This window comes from Acanthaster planci, linkage group LG19 (genome assembly GCF_054643075.1).
Source record: "Acanthaster planci isolate LZ-2023a linkage group LG19, COTS_SCS, whole genome shotgun sequence".
NCBI classification, from domain to species: Eukaryota; Metazoa; Echinodermata; class Asteroidea; order Valvatida; family Acanthasteridae; genus Acanthaster; species Acanthaster planci.
In genome coordinates, this window is record NC_141795.1 from 1,554,603 (window position 1) to 1,576,991 (window position 22,389).

Here is a 22,389-nt window from a genome sequence, read left to right on the forward strand (position 1 = left end):
TAACCTGAAATTGCACAAATTGTATATTCTTCCAGCCCAAAGAAAGGACTTATGCCAAAAAATGCTTTATTTTGCAGAAAATTCATTTCGTAGGGATTTGAAGGAAAAGCCAAATTTCAGGCAAACCTTGAATTTGATATTGAGCTAAAAAATGACAAACTCCGAATGGAAACTTTGGAACAGCAATAAAATTTTGTGAAATCGGGAAAAAGGGTAAAAAAAAGTGGCCTGATCGCAGACACTACAGTATGCAAATACCAAACAGAAGCCACAAAAAAGCCTCAGGTATCATCCAATCATGAACAACAAACTTTATTACTCCCATCCTGTACGCTAGTTCGGTATTTCGACAAGGCAACGTCATTCAGGATTAAACAAAACCCACCGATGCCATGTCAAATCCAAGGTGTCGAGACTCTGCTAGACAGTGTACAGCTATCCCAACTGATATCCCAACTGAACGACATGTTTCATTTTGTGCATGCACAAGTTGGTTCATTGCAAACAGTGAAGACAATATATCAAACTTAAAAATTCAACTTTTTTTTTCTGACAGAGCAGAGAATATCAACACATAGGCCTACAGCAACATACCCATCAAAAAAGGCCCTTTGCACAACAGTTACAGCCTTCATGGCACCATAATTGATTATACATACACTGGCTAGTAGCAAACTAGCACATAACATTTATCAGCAACATGAGAAAATAAGCCTTTTGCGAGTTAACTTCGACCAAAACCTGGTACACTGAGTTCTTTAAATTCGTGTGAATGTAACAACTTGAATTCTCCATACTAAAACCACTGTTGCTATACCTTGTGATTCGGGGCAAGCTTTTGCTTAGTTACATAAGAGACGCCTTGCAACAATACACTATTCTCAATGGTTAAGAAGGGCACAAAGGAACCAGTCCATTCCAGAGATGGTGGTCGCTATGCGAAAGCTTGCCCCGAATCACGAGGTACGGCAACAGTGTCTTTAGTCAAGGGAATTCAAATCATTTCATTAAAGTGCAATCGGGCAACGCAGTGTACATTACCAGATCTTATTCAAATTTAACTTGCAAATGGCTTATTTCCATCTTCCCCCGAGTACTAAAGCTTCACAATCATAACTTATACTCAAGTGGCCATACACTGCCCAATTCTTGTAGGCTAATATTGCTATCATTTAATTCAAAAACTGCATTGAAGGCTCTTTTATGTAATAATTTATAGAAAATAAATCCACTAGATTTTCAATAGTCCTTTGAATATCAAAGGAGGCATATAAAGTAGCGACTTTTTATATTATTTTAGGCAATTTAAGCACGCCTCTTCTGCACCACAGCAAAAGATGCCAGAGATTGACCGTACACACTTCCATAACTTTTAAAATTCTCAGTCTTTCTTAATTTGTCTAAATTTCACTCCCTCTCATGGTGACTAAGGCAAAAGCATGTCACCACATTGAAGTCTCATGCAGACTTCTCAACCTAGATGACGTCTGGAGGCACAGGAATGTCAACCCATGCAACAGCACCTTACTTTTTAGCATTTCATGTGCTCCACACAGAACCCACTCTCTCTCTGCTCGCACACTGGCAAGAAACTGAAGCCTCGGACAGACACCGCCGTCAAAGTCAGATTCAGCTTCTCTTTCAACACTTTCATGCGTGACGGTGATTATTTAAAAAGTGGCCCCAAGTGACTTGGACAAATCTTGCCTATCTTGCGAATCTGACACTTCAAATGACATCTCACTCGAGACGAGTTTCACCTCATCATCTCAGATTTCTTTTTTTTTCCCCGCTAACAATCATCAGCGGGAACAACTTCACCAATTTTCTTTACATCGGTGAAGTCATCATTCTTATCCCCCTCTCCGTTCACTAGATTAGCTTCTGGATAGCTGTACTTGCTCCTGTGAACAATAAGTATGACTTCACTCTTTGGAGCAAGTGTTTAAAACAAAACATTGAAATATCACACTTTGCCGGTATTTATTTCTCATCATTACAGTCTTCAAAGTTACTTAAAATTTTGTCAAGTTCCTGACATCAACAGTGACTTCATTCTGCTCCACACCCCTGTGACAGACTATAGGGTACTTAACATGAATAATAAATACAAACGCTTGGCTAAATTAAAGTCAGTTGCTTACGTGCAACTAAAAAATGTTTACCGGCCTTAGGTACTGATGATAGTTATACACTTTATGCTTGCAGTGAAGTCGAAGCATTGGAAATCGGTTCCAGCAAAACAAAACTTGCATATGGTGGAACAGAAACATGGTAAAGAATTGAGCGAAATGCTTCTTGTATTCACTTTTTGCACCTAAAAACAGATTGCATCTGCAGGTATGATTCCTACACACTTAGATATTCTTTTCTTATCTACACAAAGCTGCTACGAATGACAGCTTTCAATATTATCGATCCAATGTGGATCACATCTTTGAAAATAAATCAAGTGTATTTATCTACAGAGTGTCAATGAAAGGAACGGGTACAAGAATGTATAGATGCAGATGCCTATTACGTCAGAATAAAATATGCCGTTGCAATCTTGAAACCTTGATCGGTTTTAAATGAAGCCAAAGGAGAGGTCAACACATTTAAGAAATGTAGTACACTGCCCAAACTTGACATTAATTTTTGTCTTGTTTTCGAAGAGATACCTAAGGCCATGCAATAGCATGCTTTCGCTTCAGCGTAATGGAACTTCAGTTGATTACAGTATATCATTTTAATGCTTCAAAGCACGAATTTAATTTTCCACTCTAGTGGCAGTTATCTTTTGCTCAACAAAGTGACTAGTTTGCAAAACATGTAGAAATGCGAGTACACAGTCATGCACTTCACAAGAAATGGGTATATTAAGACACGCACATGAAGTAGAATTCAAATTTGCATAGGCTGTAATAAACGTCCCCATTCTCCGCCATTTTGTATTATTCCCAGACAAGCACTTCCTCTGTATGTTCTGAGAGACCAACTTAAGTTTTTAGCGCACCCGTTGTTAGTTTGGTTTTTTTTTACCGCATCACAAACTAACCTGTGTGAGTCAAGCGGACACTGCCGCCCAGTCCACAGAATTTAATAAATGAAGGCGTTTGACCATTTCGGTGCCTTTTTTCCCTAGAACTACAGCACTCCTTGGGTGCTCTTTGAATTTTGACAGCTCTCGGTTAGCACCTACTGGATGCTACGATTCATGAATGCCCATGAGGGTCCAAAACTTGTTCTACATAAAAAAAATTAACATAAAACACAATATAGGAAACCACAATCTAAACCGAAGGTGCAAATCAGCACCAATGTACGCGTACGATCCGACCGTCTAAGCGAATTATAAAACGGGAATCAACATAAACAAAGTAAAATTCAATTTAATTTGACTCGATCTTCTGTCTCTTCTTGGGTCTGTCGGTGAGCTTGGTGTCCGCATCCCTCAGGTCCACGTCTTTGGTCGCCCGGGTAGGGGAGAGGTCCAGGCCAGAGTCATCGGACGCACTGCTGGGACTACTAGCGCTGCTGGACTCCCCCAGGAGCACGTCACCCACGTCCAGGACGGGCACAATGTCCAGGGGCTTGGGGGCCAAACGGTGGATGGCCTGCCCTGGAAACCTCCGCTTCTCCGCGACGGTCTCCAGCGCCTTGGCCGAGAGGCTCTCGATCTCCTGGAGGGCTTCCGACAGGCAGGCCAGGAGGTGGCGGGCGTCATCCATGGAAAAGCACATGGGGGGCTTGAACTTGAGGACGTTGCTGTACGGCCCTTCCGTGCTAAGCAAGATGAACTTGTCTCTCAAGCTGCGTGAAATAACAACAAAGGCATGAATAACGAAACACAGGAACGTAAGTCAAGGCTCACTTCACTCCATCAGCACTTCCACACATATTCAGCAACAGCCCTTACTCTCATCATTTCACAGTTCCCAAGGAATCATGGAGTGAAGCAAATCTAGAGAGGGTAATCCAAGTACGCTTTTGTTTATTTTTGTTTTTACCGTGGCATATTTTAAGAGCAGTGAAATGTACCGTTGGGGGAAAAACAACTGAGCAATGGAGCCTATAAATGTACATGACCAAAGGCGAATGACCGGCATGTTGGTCATAACTCACAATTCAACAATGAAGGTTGCCTCGTCAGCAGCCGGCTCCTTGGTGGCTTTGCTACGGACTAATTCAATACCGATGAACATGCCGAGTCCCCTGTAAAAAAACACACACAGAAGACTACTCAGTAAAACCTGAGTGTAAGACAATGCGAGTGGTTGGAAGTACTCAACCAAGGCAGAAGAGATTCTCAGGAGTGAATTTTCCCAATTTAAGCTCCATAGTTCACCAGACGGTGGGGGTAGAGTGGCCTGCAGATCAGGCCCAGAAAACCTCGACAGTACAGTCTAGGTAACTTTGGGAAAGATTATCTAAAAATTCTTAGCACAACTTGGTAATGCACGATCAGAAACCAGGGTCTATATGTGTGACCCGTCACAACAAAACGAGAGTAAAGTCGCATTCCACTCTTTCCTATTTTGAAGGTTCAAAATCATATTGAAGTGGAGGTCAATTTGGGGGTTTTGAAATATTTGGAAAGAATATCCTGTCTACTATTTAATTCCAAATATTTTGCAGGATCATTGGTAAAAATGTTATTTTCTCAGCAATTTTGACAACAGCATCATTCGTGGCTGGTCTAAAATGTTGAAACAATGCCAGGAACAGAGACACAAAGCTGTCAGAATAATTGTCACCTTATACTTTTACCCATGTGTTCCATGTACATACCACTGGAAAGCTGTTTTTCTGCCGAACTCAAAAAATACCAACATCTCAACTTCTGAAACTTCCGATATTCAGCTCATTTTGCGGTGACAGGTCACATAAGTTTACCTGTGACAAAACTCAGTGCTTTATCCCCCTTTGGGCTAGCTCACGGAGGTCTGGTACCACTGACAAGGAAAGTGCAAAGTTAGAACAAGAAAAATTACAATCCCCCGGCTCTCACCTGACATCGCCGACAACTTCATAGCGTTGCTTCATCTGGAGCAGTTCTTTCCTTAGGAAGTCGCCAACGACGGTAGCATTCTCTCGCAGCTTCTCATCCCTAATGATGTCCAGCACAGCCATCCCCACAGCGCAGGACACTGGATTGCCTCCGTACTGCGCAACGGAACAGCAGAAATTCACACTGCTCCATATGCACTCTTACGGCATTTTTCTTCAAAACGCGACTTGAAAATCTTTCATGGAACTTATGAATCTTCCTAACCAGGGGCTACTGTACAGGCATATGATGTTCTAAGAACAAATTGGGCGGACAGCTAACACAGATCCAAGGATGACTACAAGTCAACTTTTTGGAAGTAATAATATCAGCTTTAAAAACTTTCAAGAAAAAATTTACATATGTGACGGCTTTAGTGTCAACAGGAAATGGCAGTAGGTGCCTTACACAGAATTTGCATACACCAGCTGCGACATGTGTGACTTTCTCAACACTTGCGCCAAAAAGTCGGCTTGAATCGGGGGAAAAACTTACAGTCTACAGATTCAGCTTCGAAGGCTCGATACTTGAGGTTTTCTGGGGAGGGGCAACTTACGGTATTGAAATACTGGTATCCTCCCCGGCCCATGCTGGCCGCAATCTCTGGTGTGGTTACCACTGCAGCAATGGGGTGGCCGTTGCCCATGGGTTTGCCCATCGTCACAATGTCAGGAATGATGTCTGTAAGGAAACAGCGATACTGCAGATGAGAAGATCCGTGGGGAGATGGGGAATGAAGGAGCCGAAATGCAGAGCTGAAGGGAAGGGTACACCGATGCTTGATGACTGTTGAAGGGTAAAGTCTTAAATCTTCAAATTTCATCACCGTTTTCTCACATCCTCCAGGCTTAGGCTCAGTGTTATTTTAAAAGACTCCTTCAACAGTGGAGGACTGATGAAGACAGTGCTGTTGGGGTCATTTTGGGGGTTTTGTGGGTGCTGTCAGCAAAGGTTTCCCGGTTGAGAGGGATGATGTTAGCGTGTCCCTACCTGACCCTTGCGTCTGGAAGCCCCACCACTGTTCGCCGACGCGACCAAAGCCGACTTGGACCTCATCTGCCACACAGATGCCTCCCGCCTCGTGAACGTGCCTGATGAGAAATGGGAGGAGGGAAAGTCAGATTTAACTAGGCGAATGCAGATTAACCCTAACCCTCCTCAATCCTCCAACAGGTGAAGGATTCAGGAGGGTTAGGGTTAACGACTGCAATGTGTTCACAGAGTATCGGAGCAATGGTGAATGGATGGAACAGGCTGCGAGGGGTAGTGATGTGACGGAACACTAAACTTCAAAAGAAACCAACTTTTTGCCGATGATGCACTAAGGTTTGGATGCGATGCAGGGTTCATACAAATTAACAGAACTGTTCCTCACTTGGTCGAAATCAAGCCAACAGAAGTTAAACAGCTAACTGTCTTTTGATATGATTCACTGGGAGATAAAAGAAAGGTACCTGAAGACATTTCTGAAGTAACCTGGAGGATAAACAAGTTGACCGCCGCAACTCTGGAGGGACTCAGCGAAGAAGGCTGCAATCTGAGGTGTAGAAAAGAGGGAAAACATCCTCACATTTTCTTCCGACAACAAAAACCAAAAGTGAGAGAGGAAGAGAAAAGAGGCCAAAGACAAATCCAACAGAAGGGTACAAGAGAACAGGGCAGCTCCAAGACTGAAGAAGTTGTACGGTCCACAAATCCACACTAAACATTCCCCGCTGGTCCACAAATCCACACTTAACATCCCGCTGGTCCACACATCCATGGATGTCTGTTGGGAGGGAGATATCTGTGGAAAAGGGAACAGGGTATGCGCGTCCAAAAGCCACATGGAGTCCCAGGGTTAACCTTCGCTTCTAACTTTTCTGAGGCTGGGGGCCACAGAGCTATATCTAACTACGACAGCACCGACTCCTCATTTCGATACATAAAGATACAGCAATACCGTCCCAGGTGCACAAATTTCACGCGATATGCATGTCTGTATAACGTGGAAGTAAGACGAGAGGGACTATTGAATAGTCTACCCCAAACGGGACAAACAACTCAAGCAAATGCTGCGCGATAGAAGTCGCCGCCAGCAGCGAATGCATGCATGTGCATAGTCTGTACGAAGCAACATGACACTGCTCCACCGCTACTGCGCAATCTGTTTTTGCCGTGCCCGCTTCGTAACGAACCGGTATGGAAGACAAACGCAAAATTTATGAACAAACATCATGACAGCAAAGTTAGAGCTGATACTGGTTTGTCAACAGACACTGCTGTGTGCTGTTAGGTTCCATTGAGGAATAAGTGCTGCGGTGATTTTGATATAGCCCTATGTTGGGTATAGAGGCAATTGCCACTGCAGCCCTAACTGGTTGTCACTCTGTACCTTGGTTAACACTCGGCTTGTCTCCATCACAGCCGTCGGTCGACTCGATAGGTCAATGTCTTCCACAACAAAAACGACTGACCTGATGGAGAATCTGCAATATGACCTGGGGAACCTGTGATACAAACTCAGGGGACACACAGGAAGGCCCAAAGCACCCCAAAATCCACGGTCAGCAAGAGCCGACGGTCTGAAATTCCTACCTGCGATCCTAAGAATATAACCAAATGCCTACCTACACACAACATGAGAGACTGCCCAACCACGAATCGGGGCCCAGAAGTGTCCAAGCGCACGGCAGTTTCGCCCCATTTTAAGCTCTTAGTCAATTTCTCCACTTTTCACGAAATTGCTCTCTCCATTTCTTTTGGACTCAGCTTGGGCTGTTTAGCTGGAAGGCAGCGATTCGGAGAGGGGCAGTCCCTGTGAAAACAAACAGTCACAGAGTAGTACCTGGTGGCCCATACACACTGAATATAATAACATGGAGAGTGCCAAAACGTCGCCATTCTTGTTTGAAAGCTGCTCCCAACCTTTTTACTGGAATTTACACACAAAATGTAGAATATCAACCTGAAAAGAGAGAGATTACAGAAAGGAGGACAGAGGTCAGTGATGCATTTTGTGTAGGTGGGTGAAAATGGGTGCATAATCTTCCAGGTGGATTTGAAGGGATCTCGGGAAATGGGGTTGGGAAAAAAAAAACAAAAACAAACGAAACATGACATAAACCACCCCCAAGTATGGTGGGGAGTATTTAGATACATGTATTCAAACAATGGCCATGTCCAAAACGGACTCCCAGAGCTACAGCTCTGTCAAATGGCAGCGCGTCCCTGTGTATTTCCAATGAAGCAAAGACCTAGACCTAGACAATAGATTCGGATGCAGCCTATGTTAAAAACAAAGGTGCATGCAGATAACTGATGATTTTATGCTTCGGTAAAAGTGAAGTTTGAAAGCAAGGAACAGGTACTTCGAGACATAAAGTGGTGTCCATTCTGAACAGTCCGTAGCTGGCTAAAGGCTCTATTAGTTCCGTTGCTTCAATGCTCGTTAGAAGGGGAAAAAAATGACCAAAGTGACGTCCACTTTCTGCCAAGTCTACTTGGAAGGTCTCCCCCTGTCATGCATCAAAATAACAAGGCCAGTCTGACCGCTCAACGAACGCACCTGTCTGCCACCAGCGTGTGCTTTATCGATGGCGTCTTTCACGTCATTGGCAAATGCCTCCCCCGGATTCTCTGCCTTGCAGTGTTGCCCTCGGTACATATCTGGGGGTGACACCTGAAATGAAATTGAAAAGAAACCGTTAGTAAAAAAAAAATTCTACGAAATAAATAAACTACAGACTTGTTCAAAAGATGTCAACAGCAAAGTCACTAGATGTACAAAATGAGTGTGTTTGGGAACAAGCATATGAGCCACATAACGCTTGACCAGATAACCATACTCAACACCTTGGTTACAAAAAAAAAGACAAAAACTACCCAAAGTCAACATCTCCCACAGCTAGGAATGTGATTCTGAGGAACCATAAACAGTATTTGACCTCAGCCTGGGGCACAAAAACATTTCTTTCTTCCTTCCTGGGTTCTGCAGTTCTTTACATAACTTGACATAACTATGATTAATTATCACCGATACTCAAAAAGATACTAACAAATCTTCTCCTCAACCAAATACCCACTGGGAAAGATTTCAAGTTCACTGCAGAACATGCAGCCGAATAGAATCTGCCAACTGGTTCCCACTTTGCCCTTCCAAGGCAACCTCTTGGTGGCAAACTGCACGGTGAACTGCCCATATTCTCCGCACTAATGCGATGATCTGAGGTGTAGCAAAGCCTCTTGGGTGTACAGGGGTCAACACGTAGGGAATGAGCTACACAGGCATTTGACTGGTCTTAAGGACAAGTGAGCACTCACCACGTGAACCCATTTCTTCTTGATGTCTTTGCCGAGTAGCTTGTGCTTGTAGGGGCTGATGGCAAGTACAGTCTGCAGATGGCCATGGTAAGCGCTGGAAAAAGACAACAAGAATAGTTCTTACTACTGAGAAAATTCCAGTTTTTGTCCCATTCACAAATGTTCATAGATCCATTAAAATTTTTAAAAACCTGACAACCACCACTACATCTTAATTCAAATATTTACACTTTGGGAAAATCAAAACGAAAGGACAGTAAAGCGTCACACTCTCCACTTGATCTTGTCACCACACTGTACAATGCATTCAATACGAAAGTATGTCAAGCACATGGCAATGTTGGGAGTCCATTGAAAACATTGCCTAAAGCAGTACTAGGAATTCAAAATATTCCCCGTGAAATTGTGTAGTCAGGACAATGAACGACACTTGTACATGGGTCATTCCGTGAGGTTGGGGCACAATTTGTGACAGTGTCCTTGTTACATGGGTAACTTTAACAACCTGTCATGACCTGTAGAGTAGGTCATGTGAAAATCTCTGAATTCAGCCTTGCAAGACAAATAACAATGTCAATTTGGATCCACCTGCAGGGAAATAGCGGTTCATTTTTAAGGAACCCACGAACCAATGGACACCGTCACAAATTGTGCCCCAACCTCATGGAATGACCCACATGGAATGTACTAGGACATACATGTACATGTACACCGCACCATGGGCTCATTTGGAAACAATCGGCATATTTGGTAATATTTTGACACCTTCTGAGTTGAAGACCTTTAAAGTTATCCGAGTCAACGTACTGTACATGTACATGTACCGTAGATCAATAGAAACCCCTAAACACTTTTTCACCGACATGATGCCAATTTTCATCAGGACACTTAACACAGTGTTATGTCAAAACAAAGAACTGTTTGCTGATTCTGACCTAACGCGACTAGGACTGCATTACTACTAGAAAGAAACTGGCCCTGGGATTCATTTTGTGGGATCTATTCACATTTTGCCTAAATGTTACTCTGCAAAAGCATAACTTGAATGTAGAGCGCGAAATTAGACCAAAAAAGTGCTCCGCCAAAATGTCACAACACGGTCAATTTTATTCTGCCATACCAGGTTTCGATCTGCCCTATTATATACAAGGTAGAGTTGTAAAAAGCAGTGTCAGGGGTCGAAATTCACTTTGTTTTTCCTGGTCCTACCAGAACCGCACACGCAGCCGCATTGGGCAATCCTTGTTTGGGCGCAGGCCGGGACTATTTTTGGAATGTGTAGTGAAATGTCTCCTAAAGGATAAACAACCCACTTGCCAACTTATTCAATAAATACTCATCCGTGTGCATGTACCACTTGTGCAAACTACAGTCGACCAGATAAGAGCGATGTTCATATAAGGTCCTACTTATAACAAGGGCAATTTTTGGTTCCAAGTCTTTCTTGTTCTTGGTTTTCCATTACTGATAATACAAAGTACATGTACATGTAACTACTCCAACAAAAAGGTAATTTGTGTAAGTCCCGTGGACTTGGTAACAATGTTCCACTACATTATGAAGAATATCCTTTTAAAAACAGGAACGTTGATGAACAGCGAAAGCTGCAGAGAAGTCAAATGACAAAGCAAGAATTTACTGTCTCGTCGCAAGTGCGCTCTTTCATGCAAACAATGCAATAACCCTTTTAACTCACGCCGGGAGACGGCTATGGCCACGGCTTAATGGGAGGAATAGTGCACACCACACATACATGCACCCGCGGTTTCAATGTGGGCCTGCTGCTGGCTAGGGCTCTGCATTCTGTGCAGACCGCAGTCACAGTAAAAAAAAATCCTGGCGTTAAGGCTAATCAACTACAGGGAACAGGTCAATTGGGAAGGCGATAAATGCACAAAATGATGAAGAACAACCTCCATAAAAGATTCCACATTTTGCTGGTTGGATTTTAAGCATCACAACTACTGGAATGGGAGCCGTAAATTTGAATTTTTTTTTTTTAATGCAGAGGTCAAAACTCCACACTTGGAATGGTAGCAAGTTTGCCAGTTTACCATCAGGGCCCAATTTCATTGTGCTGCTTACCGCAGCATTCCGCGTACGATCTCCATTCTGCGCTAACCGCGCAGGCGGAAAAATTCTACGATAGGCCTTTAAGCGCAGAATCCTTAGTTACGGGATGTACGCATGCGCACAAGCAAAAATTCCTCGCTAACCCGCGAAATACGTTTGGCGCAAGTGCAGAACTTTCTGCTTCAGTAAGTGCAGATTTTTCGCTTGGGGGTAAGCAACGCTGTGAAATTGGTCCTTAATCAAATCAAGGCTGCCTGTGGTCAGATGGACCATTTTTTTACATACTAATTGTTGGATAAAGAGCTAAATGCATCAAATATGCACTAATGGATGAACACTGTCATGGCTATCTGTAACATTTATCACAGGCACTGGTCCTACTAACAGTAATCAAATGGAACAGATCAGCCCCATCTGTGAGTTCATCAGCAAGACTATGGAGGAAGGAAGACATGTACATGTAACCCCCACATGAGCTGGATATTGTCGGCACTGAGTCACATGCACCTGACATTTACCACACAACCAACACAGTGAAGCACAACATCACTGGATATGCTACTTAAAAACCACACTGAAAAATAAAAACCCAAAGGGTACTTACTGGTCGAGGGTAATGACGTCTTTGTGTCCAGTGTACTTCTGTGCTAGCTGGATGGCCAAGTCGTTGGCTTCTGAGCTATGAGAGAAACAAAAGAAGACCACAAACTATTCAGAAACCTTAAGTGAGCAGTCCGACCTCTTGTTGAAAGAAAAAACACAGCTTTATCAACACAGCAGAGCTTGGTTCAAGCCTTTCATTTGTGGCTGAACTGCTGATGAAAAACTTGAGGAATCACACGGGTAGAGAGTCACGTTATGCCATGCAGTCCTTCCACTCATTCATTTCATGCCAATCAATCACTACGTCTCGCCAAAAAAAAACTGGCCATTCTGATCTTAACATGTTCGAGGTTTTATGAATTTCATTCATAAAGACGCACCGTCACCGGACAGAAATACCAAATGGGAATAGCTTCCTCTGGAGAAACAATAAGGACTTGAAAGAGCTTTTGCAAATACAGCCCTCAAATAGCCGGAAAAAAAAGGAGACTGCAATGGTTGCAACGACGACCAATGAACAGGCTTTGAAATACAACAATCCAAACAAATCTGGAAATTCCACAAACTGGCTTGATTCTCCTAATCTGACTTGCCATGGTACTTTCACCTCTCTCACTAGTTAAAAGCTGGCTTTTGTTAATGCACCTCTACAGTTTGCGTTGATGCAAAATAGTCCAAGGCATCACAGTAAAGTAAAACTTATCAATTCTGAAAAAGCAAATCACCAGTGTAACAAAAAAGCCAGAGAACAGCACACCTGTCAACCCTAACATGGCACAAAATACAGTCGACTATCGAGCACGACAATCTGCCAAACATACAATGAAAGATACAGTGTAAGAACTATTCCCAACTGGCCGACTAGTCGGCGGCCTCAACTTCTGTAATGACCTTTAATCCCCACGGAAAACTAACAACCCCTTTCTCAGCCACCCCTGCCAGCACCTGTTGATGCCATGCTAAGACCCGCAGATATGATACATGTGCACACTTTCAGCTGGAGTCCAACTGCACGTACACATGTGCGTTTGACACAAACAACTTGAGCTGAACAGTCTTGTCTTCATTGCAGAACTGCACTGCGAGGCGACTCTCTGTTCTCGTCTCACAGGAAACCAACCAAAAGTGGCGGAGTATACATCAAAGTAACAGCATAAACCAAAGGCAATTCACCAAACATCTTAAAACAACTCTTTACATCAATAGTCCAGCTTCCAGCAAATGGTGTGCCATTACAGGGAATTTTTAAGAAGAGTTTTGGGGGCTTGAAACTGCCTCGAGTACTGTACTCTGATAATGTGTTTTATATTTCAATATTTACATGCTGTCCTGCCTCTCTCTGTTGTCATGTTGTGACTGCACCTACCCAGAATTCACCAGGAAGCATACGGATAACTTCTCGGGCATTGTGCTGGTCAGCCGCTCGGCGTACTGGACCAGGGTGTCGTGGAGAAAACGGTTATTGGTGTTGACGATGGCCATCTGCTTGGCAGCTGCCTCGACAACCCGCGGGTGGCTGTGACCAACTGTGAAGCAGCAGAGGAAAAGAATGACAAGGAAGACAAATGTATAAACCGTTTGGTAATCACAACTGAAAATGAGTAACACATCAGGTGCACATCAGGTGCCGGGGTCAACCAAATCCTACACACACATGTAATGTATGCTGCAGAGTAGTGTGTGTGTGTAACAAATGGCAAGCAATCACATCTGTACCTCTGCTTGATGACCTTGTGGCATTGAGCATGCATGTTCTAGGATTTTTATCGGACAAAAGCCATGCTACTCCAGCTGTTACTAAATTCTACACACTTTGCATTCTGAATGTTGGACACGGCTGTACACAGCGCGAGGGAAATTTGCATACAGGAGGCTTATGATGTGTATTCATTGATCGGGGAATATGATCAAAAATGGGGTCGTTTTGAATAGTCTCTGCTAGACTCATACCCCCCCCAAAAAAATTCAGGTTTACAGGTAGTCCCCTACACGCAGCCTCCTCTGTTGCTGGCAGAGGAAAGGCATGAACGGGGGAGGGAACAAGCCAATGCGAACCCCAATCGTTCACCACACAGAAATCAGCACCGTATGACCCTCACCGTGACAGACATTGTTGATACAGTCCAGGTACGCATTTCCTTCCTCGTCGTACATGTACTGACCCTTGGCCCGTACTATCTTGAGGGGGCGAGTCGGGTACCATAACCTGCAGGCCTCCCTGTCAAGAATGAGGAGAGACAAGGGTAATTTCATGGGCTGACATCCTGGAAGGGATTGTCAAGATGTACCCTGTTCTATCACACCCTGGTGGCGAGTTAGGACCGAAACTCTGCTGCTGTTTCCTCACTGAAGCATCCCTTTATCAGAGATTTTCTTTTTTGAAATTTGGACTTTAATAAAGATCAGGCAAAGCCTTAGTACGCGTTACCACGGTAACAGACTGACACCTTTCCAACCTCCCTTTTTAGATATGCTAAAAGCAAACTTCGTTGAGTTGGCAAATAAGAAGACATCATACATGAAATACACATTGCAAAGAAAGGGCCTTGCTGTTAATGTTGGTTGTTCTCCAACATCACTGCAGCCTTCACAACAGTGGCCCACCGTGATCATTTTCGGTGAAAAACAAAAACCTGAAAACCAGGATGGCACAATACAGTGTATTTGCAGAGAAGTGCTCAGATCACACGGATAAAGGGGTCTGGAATAAATGACAACGTAAAGGAAGGAAGAGTGTGAGACAGTGACTGGCGTTCCCAACAGGGCCTGCCTGCACCTTCCCTGTGGAGTCAACCTGACTTCATTGTATTCAGATTATCCTCGTAAGGTCAAACATCATGAACAATAGTACCTGGGGGTCCGCCCATACACACACTGAAAAGAATCCTGAACTGTGATGCGAACCCATTGTACAGACAGGGTTTATGGTGTCTAAAACTTACAACCTCAATCAACTTTTTCTGTTGTGTGGATGTGTGCCTACTATGAATAACATACATATTAATATGTAATCCAAACAAAGCTAAGAGTAAAACTTTGTTTCAAAGGTGGTAACTTAATAGAGTCATCCTTTGTTTTACTATGCTACCTACAATATGTTGTCTTTGAACTGAACAGTGAAGCTAGGCTGTGTATCTTTTACCGTATTATCTCTGTGTCGGCTGTAGATATTAATAAATTCCCACTTGTCTTATTTTCTTGGGGGGGGGGGTTGGCGTCATGTGGTAGGATGGCTCTGTAGAGGTGCTGGTCACCTGTTCCATCTTGCCAGTCACTGGCTTTTTAGCATGTTGTTTTTTATACCCATCATCTGATTGTTGTGCCATGTCAAATGTTTTATGCATGTTTTTAATGTATTAATTTGGTTCTTTTTTTGTCTTGTTTCACAATAGCCAATGGAAAAGTGAAATAAAAGAGCATGCATTCCTATGTTGGATGATACTGCATAATTCATCACCATCTTCACAAACCAACAACACAAGTGCTGTCTGGGCGCACTTCGTGCAAACCATGCAATGAATTATTTGGGTTTCATGAGTTGACACAAAGGTGTGCAGGTGCACTTGGCACACTGACATGTAATTCAAAAGAAATTGTTTTCAGAGAACCACTCCGCAAACATCTTGTGGATATTTACAATTAACAGAAAAATGTTTTCAAAGGATCGACTTAAATCCACTCCATCTGTATACATGTAATAGTGTAATATACATGTAATGGCAATTTTCACTAAAAACCTTTCTAACTTGCAAAACTAGGAAAAGGTTTAGTTTTTGCAACAAAAATGTAGATGTCTGTGTGTCAGTTATGACAAAGAAATATCAATTGGCCATGCGATTCATAAAGTACTTTGTGTCTGTTCATGATGCCAATAGCAAGATTGTATGCACTGTACATGTGCATGCAATAAACAGGGCCTGTATTGTATTTAATGGTCTGACGACTGATGCAATAACAGATATGAACCAGTTGGCACTACAAACCCCGCAAGGCCACATTCTATTGACACACTGATGTAAATGCATGATGTACGTACATTTCTGCAGCCATTCGCAGACTACCTGAACTTTCACACTGCTCTACGGTTAGGATAGCCTGGAGTTGCATGTATATGTACATGTACAATCAATGATAGGCTGGAGTTGCATGTATATGTACATGTACAATCAATGGTTTGGCCTATGGATGCAACATCACAGGCTCTGAAGGAAATGCCAGGCTGTACACCTTTCGATATCTTGCAGTGTTTGTATTCAAGTTATTTTTAGAAAGGCCAGATACTGCACGGCAAACAACTGCCTCGCTCTGCATATAATGCTGTTTAGTTTCATTTTGTAACCTTCATGCTTTTAACCGCCACTACCTAACCAAAGGGCTTTACAATAACATCCCTGAAATGAATCAATATTACGTTTTGTACCAGCAACAAACGGAACTGTTTCATCATGAATGTATGCCTGTAAAGAGCTAAATAGAAATACCAAACTACAGGGCAGTATAACCATATGCTGCCGGGGAGCCCAGTTTCGGGCACATAGGCTTTATACATGAAACCAGGGAGCCTGAAACCAGACAAACGAGCTAGGCCTTGTAACAAAAGACCACACTCGAAACAAAAGTCCGAGCTGCTGGGAATTGCTAACAATTTTTTCAGTTGTCAATAGAGGAGGAAATCTGTTGTTGTTTTGAAAAATTATACCACTGTTTGTGACACTCAGCGTGAGCGGATTACCACTGGAGACAAAAGCACTCCACTGATGAGCGATACAATACCGCTGCATGCTAATCCGGCCCCTATTGAAAAGACGCCAGCCGCGCACTGTGCCAGTTTCGGGAACAAAAGAAAATTACATAACAGCACTCAATCTGGGCTCATTTTACAAGGCGGCAGGCCTGGCTGAAATACTCAGGCATTAACAGATTGTGTCTGTTAGATTATAGTAGAAGAGATAAACATAATCACCGCGGTGGATGACAAATACAGAAAAAAGATAAGCGATGACTCGCGGTGTCGTGTTGCACGAGTTCCGCGAGTCATCGATTATCTTTTTTCTGTAGATTAGAGTAGCCACCAGACAGTCCTTTGTGTGGGTGTAAACGTCCAGTAAATGAAGTTGTGATTTTTTAAAGAATTTTGGAAACGGAAAATCTTGGTTAATATTTATAAGCCAGACAATTAGATTTCGAAAATTGCAAAACTGTAGCATGTCTCAACAAAGTAGATTGCATAATTGTTGTTCGACAATGGACAATCCTTTGTGACATGAATTTCAAAACTTTTGTTTTGGGGCATTATGCTCAACACCACACGCTGCTCTTGGAGTAATGCAATACTTGAGTTTTTCACATTCTTTCTTCGATAGTCATAAGAGCATGAAAAGTGACATTTTACAAACACGAATCAAAGGAACTTACAACAAACTGTTCATATTTCTTAACCAAGTGGGCCTTCATATACCATCTGTTTTTTCCCACAAACACATTAAAAAGCTAGACCATCTTGTGCATCTTGTGCATGTTTCAGCTTTTTATGCGTGCCGACTAAATCATTTTCCAATATGCCAAACTCTATCAGAAATTGCAGGTCTTATTGGAGTCAGGAACTTAGGGTACGTTCAAGTGAGTTTTAGTGAAGCACATTTCACTTTAATATGTCTGTCCATATACAGCGACCAATATGGGACCACTGTCTGGTTAGCTGCAAAGTATGCACTTAGACTTCATACTCTCAATGCATTTCTGAAGTGAATTCAGAATGCTTAAAATCCAGTCATGGAGTCCTGGAGTCTCCCGATGACGGACTGAGCATCCAGAACGTCGAGTGTACTCCCTGTTCTTTTCAGAACCACACATACTCATAAGAGATATATTCCTTCGCATGGCGCTACTGCAAACCTTTCCACTTATTGCTGTCTCACCATGAATAGCCTAAAATCCAAACAGTCACTCAGATAATAGGTCAAAGAAGCGACTGCAAGATACTAGAAGACATTGATCTTGTTCAGTTATCCTCAACTACTTTACCAGGGAAATTTGATAGAAAGACCACAAGTAACAAAAGGAATCAACATTTATAAAGCACTTCCTCAAATCCAATATTTCTTTTTATAACCACAAGGCTTATGAAATTTACAGTCTTTTCTGTTCTATCTTAGCAACAATGCATATAATGCCTACTTACCCAATGTGTTTCTTGCGCAGTTCAAGAGTCCTTTCCTTAGGTAGAACTTCCATTTTGAGTGAGGTGTGTAAGATGCTGCACCGGTAAAAAGAGAATCGAAGTCTGGAAGTTAGCTTTTCAGAAATAAACGTGTCATCTGTCCGCAGATGCACTGGAGCAAGTTTTGAGGAAAGAGTTCCATACACTAACATCACTTGACACTCAGAACACAAACCCTATGTTTCTGGTCTGAAAACTGAAGTTAGTAAGTGGGCCTAATTCTTAAGTAAACACAGTAATATGTTTCCTGCTACATTTGACATTTTAGGACAATTTATCACAGGGACAAGTTAGCACCTTCTGATACGTCACTTCAGCCAACAGAGAGAAAATAGCAGTCAGCTCTGAGGCTACCTGCACAACTAACGTCCATAGTCACCAGGTCCCCAATTGTGCCACCTACGGTCAAGTCTGGTTGGTTTTCACAGTAAGTGGCAAAATAAGGGACATGGTGACTATACGGTCAGGGACGTTAGTTTGGATATTCACATGAAAAGCATTAGCATCGCATGAACATGATAAAGTTTGATTTAAAAAGAAAGTCAATTATTAGTAAGAGCTTGTTGGCCTAACCTATCTTTGACTCCTATTTTGTGGGTGGACACTTCTGGGAAAAAGGGAAAAAATACATTTATACATGTCTAGAATGATGAAACACACTGACTTTCATCTAATTATGATGAATACCTAGGCTTATAGTATCTATGAGCTATCTCCTTCCAGAATTGTGAGGCACTCTCCGTGTCCCTTACAGTTCCAAATTTTCATTGGTTTGTAACGCTCTGGGATTCTGAATATGCCCGTTTATTCTGCCTTAAAACTGCATTTTTTCAGTCAAATCTTCCCCCCCAAACGCTGTCCACACTAAGTAATATCTCATTAACCCTAACCCACTTCAATCTTCCAAAACCCTCCAGGTGGTTTGGGAGGATTCAGAATGAATGATTGAAGCATGGACGACGGCGGATGAATAGTGTTTTAAAGGCTGGAGGATTTTAGAGGATTGAGGATGAATGATGTACATGTACAGTGGAATGTCGCTATACCGAACATCGCTATACCGAACATTCGGCTGTACCGAACATCATCCTTGGCTCCCAATATTTTGTGCACAAAACCTACCGAACATTATGTACATGTAGTTGCAAATCAACTGAGATTCGCCACAGCATGCCTCAGAGATCGATCCTAAGCAGCAGCTTCACGACTTTTAGGATAAACTAAACACCAGTTTTGTAACTCTAGATTTAATAAAAAACAAAATAATTAACAGATACATTTCTAGAAACCTCAAATGTGAATGCAACGGCAAAACATCACAACAACAGCGATTCATAGTATCACAAGAGGGTGCACTTCGGTTAGACAAGAGAGGGCACAATTCAACATGGCAACGAAACGTTTGGCAGTTAATTTCGCTATACCAAACGACCGCTGCACCGAACATTTAGTGTGGACCCCATCATGTTCATTATAGCGCGTTCCACTGTAATAAAAATCAGTCACATTGTGGTGCATACATGTACATAAATGGTCACACATGGTCACACATTATGCTGTTTATACCCAGCGTATTCCATTGTTCACTGCTGCTGGTCATAATTACACAATCCTCAACTGCAGTGTTAAAACAAAGGCACGTGTCTGCTTTGTTTATTAACCAACTCTGCGAAAAACCAGCTTCAGCCCAGCAACCAACCAGATGTGTCCAACCTTCCCCTCTCCCCCCCTCAGCCAAAAAACCTCAAGTAGGGCCATGGAAGATTTTGGAGGATTGAGGATGCGCCCTGGTAACCTCATGCCAGCGGGTTAGGGGTAAGACATGATCACGACTTTTTTTTAAACAATCTACGAACTATATTAGGCAAAATTCAGACCACTTACTTACAATTTTGCCTCTCACCAATAAACGATCCACATATTTGAGCTGCGTTCTGTGGCACACCTCTGTTAAATGCAGGACTGGTTCCCGTCAAGTCCAGTAATAGGGACAGTGACCAGTCCAATAACGCAACCTTATTTCCAAAGGTACGATCTTGCCGCGCAATGTTGGTTCCCCGAAAAGAAATGCGCACAGGACCCACCGAGTCAAGGTTGCCAATAAGCCATGCATGCATCGTACATCATTGGACTGGTCGCCATCCCTATTAGGCCCCTATATATGTATATATATTCGGAGGGCTGGGACAGGACAGGAACCAGTCTTCTGACATGCCAACTGACATGCACCGCAGTCATGGCAGTATGCAGCTCAAATGTGTGGATCGTTTGTTGGAGAGAGGCAAGACAGTAAGTAATAGGTCTGAATTTTAGATGGTCAAAAACCTATCATGATCGCATGTTAGCATGGTTGGGCCTCATGATATATTATTTAGAGTGGATGGTTTTGTTGTGGAAGATTTGATTGAAAAGGTGCAGTTTCAGACAGAATAAACGGGCACATTCAGAATCCCATTGCATTAATACAAAGCAACGAAAAGTTGGAAACAGTGACGGAGGCAGTCCCAATACTCTCAGTGAAGCAGCAAGAGTTCCTTCCTCACAATTCTAGGGGTACACTGGGCCTTTGACACATGCATGATGTGTCAATCAGAAAAACTGTCAATTGGCCAATGTAACACAGCTTTCGTAGTACAACAGGCATGACAGGCCCTACCATGCCTACTGCCCCTAGCTTAGGCCAGTGTAACCATGGAGAAAGTGTGTCCTTTCTACATGCACAATTGCATGGTGTAACTGCCGATACAAGTTACAACGAATGTCACTTTTGCATCCTGACACCTTCATGTGATAACAAACAGGACCCTACATGGCAAATTTTTTTTTAAATATTCAAAAGACATGATGAATGAAGCAAAAATAAAGAACATCCTTAGATCCTAGTTAGGCCTACATGTACGTCTCCTAGGCATGCCAACGTTAGGGCTCAGGCCTACCTTTTCACCAAGTCTTCCGTCTGTGACCGCTGTCTGGCGTTGCGCTTTGACCAGGTTAGGTGAGTAATATTTTTAAAAAATCAATTCAAACTGCACACGTCATGGTGCAGTAACATGGCGCTAGGTTGATTAAAAGGTGTCCGTTTTTCACGATATCACGAACTGACCTACCTAAGACCGGCAGTTCTCACCGACCGGTATCACGCTCGACTGCTGCTTTTATGCAAGTTCAGCGGCGGCGACGCGCGATGAATGCAGCTGCGATAAAAAGTGTCGTCACAAACACAGAGAGCTGCGCAACGCGCATGACCCTAGCTGATTATCATGTGATAACGACCATAAACTTGCTCCATTCATTCGGCAAGCTATCAAGTTCATGAAACACACTTCACTTTGACAAAATACAATCGGTGACAAGCTCAGATTTTAGTGTGATCGATGGATATTTAACAAGCAACAAGCCAACCAGCTGAGTTATTACTCTAATTAGCACTTTGAACTTTCACTCGTTACGAAACTTTGGGTGTTCAAATGTAACACCGACTGGTACAAGTTTAGTAACTCATGTCAACGCATGTTTGTCACATGGACGAGTACGCCCGGCGACGAGCAGTCACGTGCACAGCGTGCAATCAGCATAATTTATCGGGCAACAGTAGCGCGCGCGATTTGAAGTACATGTACTGTACATTGTACATGTACGTGAAGTAGGCCTACACAAAGAGAAGGCCCCTGTTCCAAAAATAAAAAGCGCACTAAAATATAATGCATTTCAACAAAATTTACAAAAGTCAGTCTAAAATTTAGTAAAAAATATACATAAACTTGTTCTGTGCAATATCTACAATGGACGTGTAATAAACACACAGATCTTACTAAGAAAGAATTTTGTTAATGCCTAGTCATGCCTATTCAGAACTGAAAGCAGTCTCAGAAAATCGATGGTTTTTTTTTGGGGGGGGAGACAGTGAAAAGGATGAGAAAATTATTCTTTATTTAGTCTCAACTTACATTGTTTGAACTTGAAAAGGCATCATGTTACTCGGGTTATTTTTTATAAGCATTTGGGCATCTCGAACTGGAAAAGTGCTGATTAAATCAGGATGGCAAAGGGAAATGAGAACAAAGAAGAACCCATTTTGCAAAATTAACCAAAGATATAAATTTCCTGTCCATCAGATCTTGTAGTTTCAGATAAAAACAATTGCTGTTTTTTACACATAAGC

The 22,389-nt window shown here is 42.7% G+C and overlaps 1 protein-coding gene across 2 annotated transcripts; it reads right to left on the minus strand.

The window, feature by feature from the left end:
- Nucleotides 1-281: 281 nt before the first annotated feature.
- Nucleotides 282-21,426, minus strand: LOC110982125 (5-phosphohydroxy-L-lysine phospho-lyase-like). 2 transcript variants are annotated; one of them, XM_087129792.1, is made up of 13 exons: nt 21,335-21,426; nt 18,189-18,263; nt 14,107-14,225; nt 13,374-13,533; nt 12,009-12,083; nt 9,332-9,425; nt 8,577-8,690; nt 6,484-6,566; nt 6,020-6,120; nt 5,586-5,710; nt 4,991-5,145; nt 4,105-4,194; nt 282-3,792 (listed from the first exon to the last, which is right to left on the minus strand). In XM_087129792.1, the coding sequence occupies exons 2-13, from the start codon at nt 18,239-18,241 to the stop codon at nt 3,372-3,374; spliced, it is 1,590 nt and encodes a 529-aa protein (XP_086985918.1). In that variant the 5' UTR covers nt 18,242-18,263; nt 21,335-21,426; the 3' UTR covers nt 282-3,371. The 2 variants fall into 2 exon arrangements, with proteins under 2 accessions (XP_086985918.1, XP_022096059.1); XM_022240367.2 differs by having other exon boundaries at nt 21,164-21,403.
- Nucleotides 21,427-22,389: the final 963 nt, after the last annotated feature.

What these genes read in the sequence shown, in the direction of transcription:
- LOC110982125 (XM_087129792.1), bottom strand. Translation starts at nt 18,241, where the DNA reads ATGGAAGTTCTACCTAAGGAAAGGACTCTTGAACTGCGCAAGAAACAC. An exon ending in CACACGCTGGTGGCAGACAG is followed by an intron (nt 6,567 to 8,576) that starts GTGCGTTCGTTG and finishes TCTACACCTCAG; the next exon opens with ATTGCAGCCTTCTTCGCTGA. An exon ending in CTTCCAGACGCAAGGGTCAG is followed by an intron (nt 5,711 to 6,019) that starts GTAGGGACACGC and finishes GTTTCCTTACAG; the next exon opens with ACATCATTCCTGACATTGTG.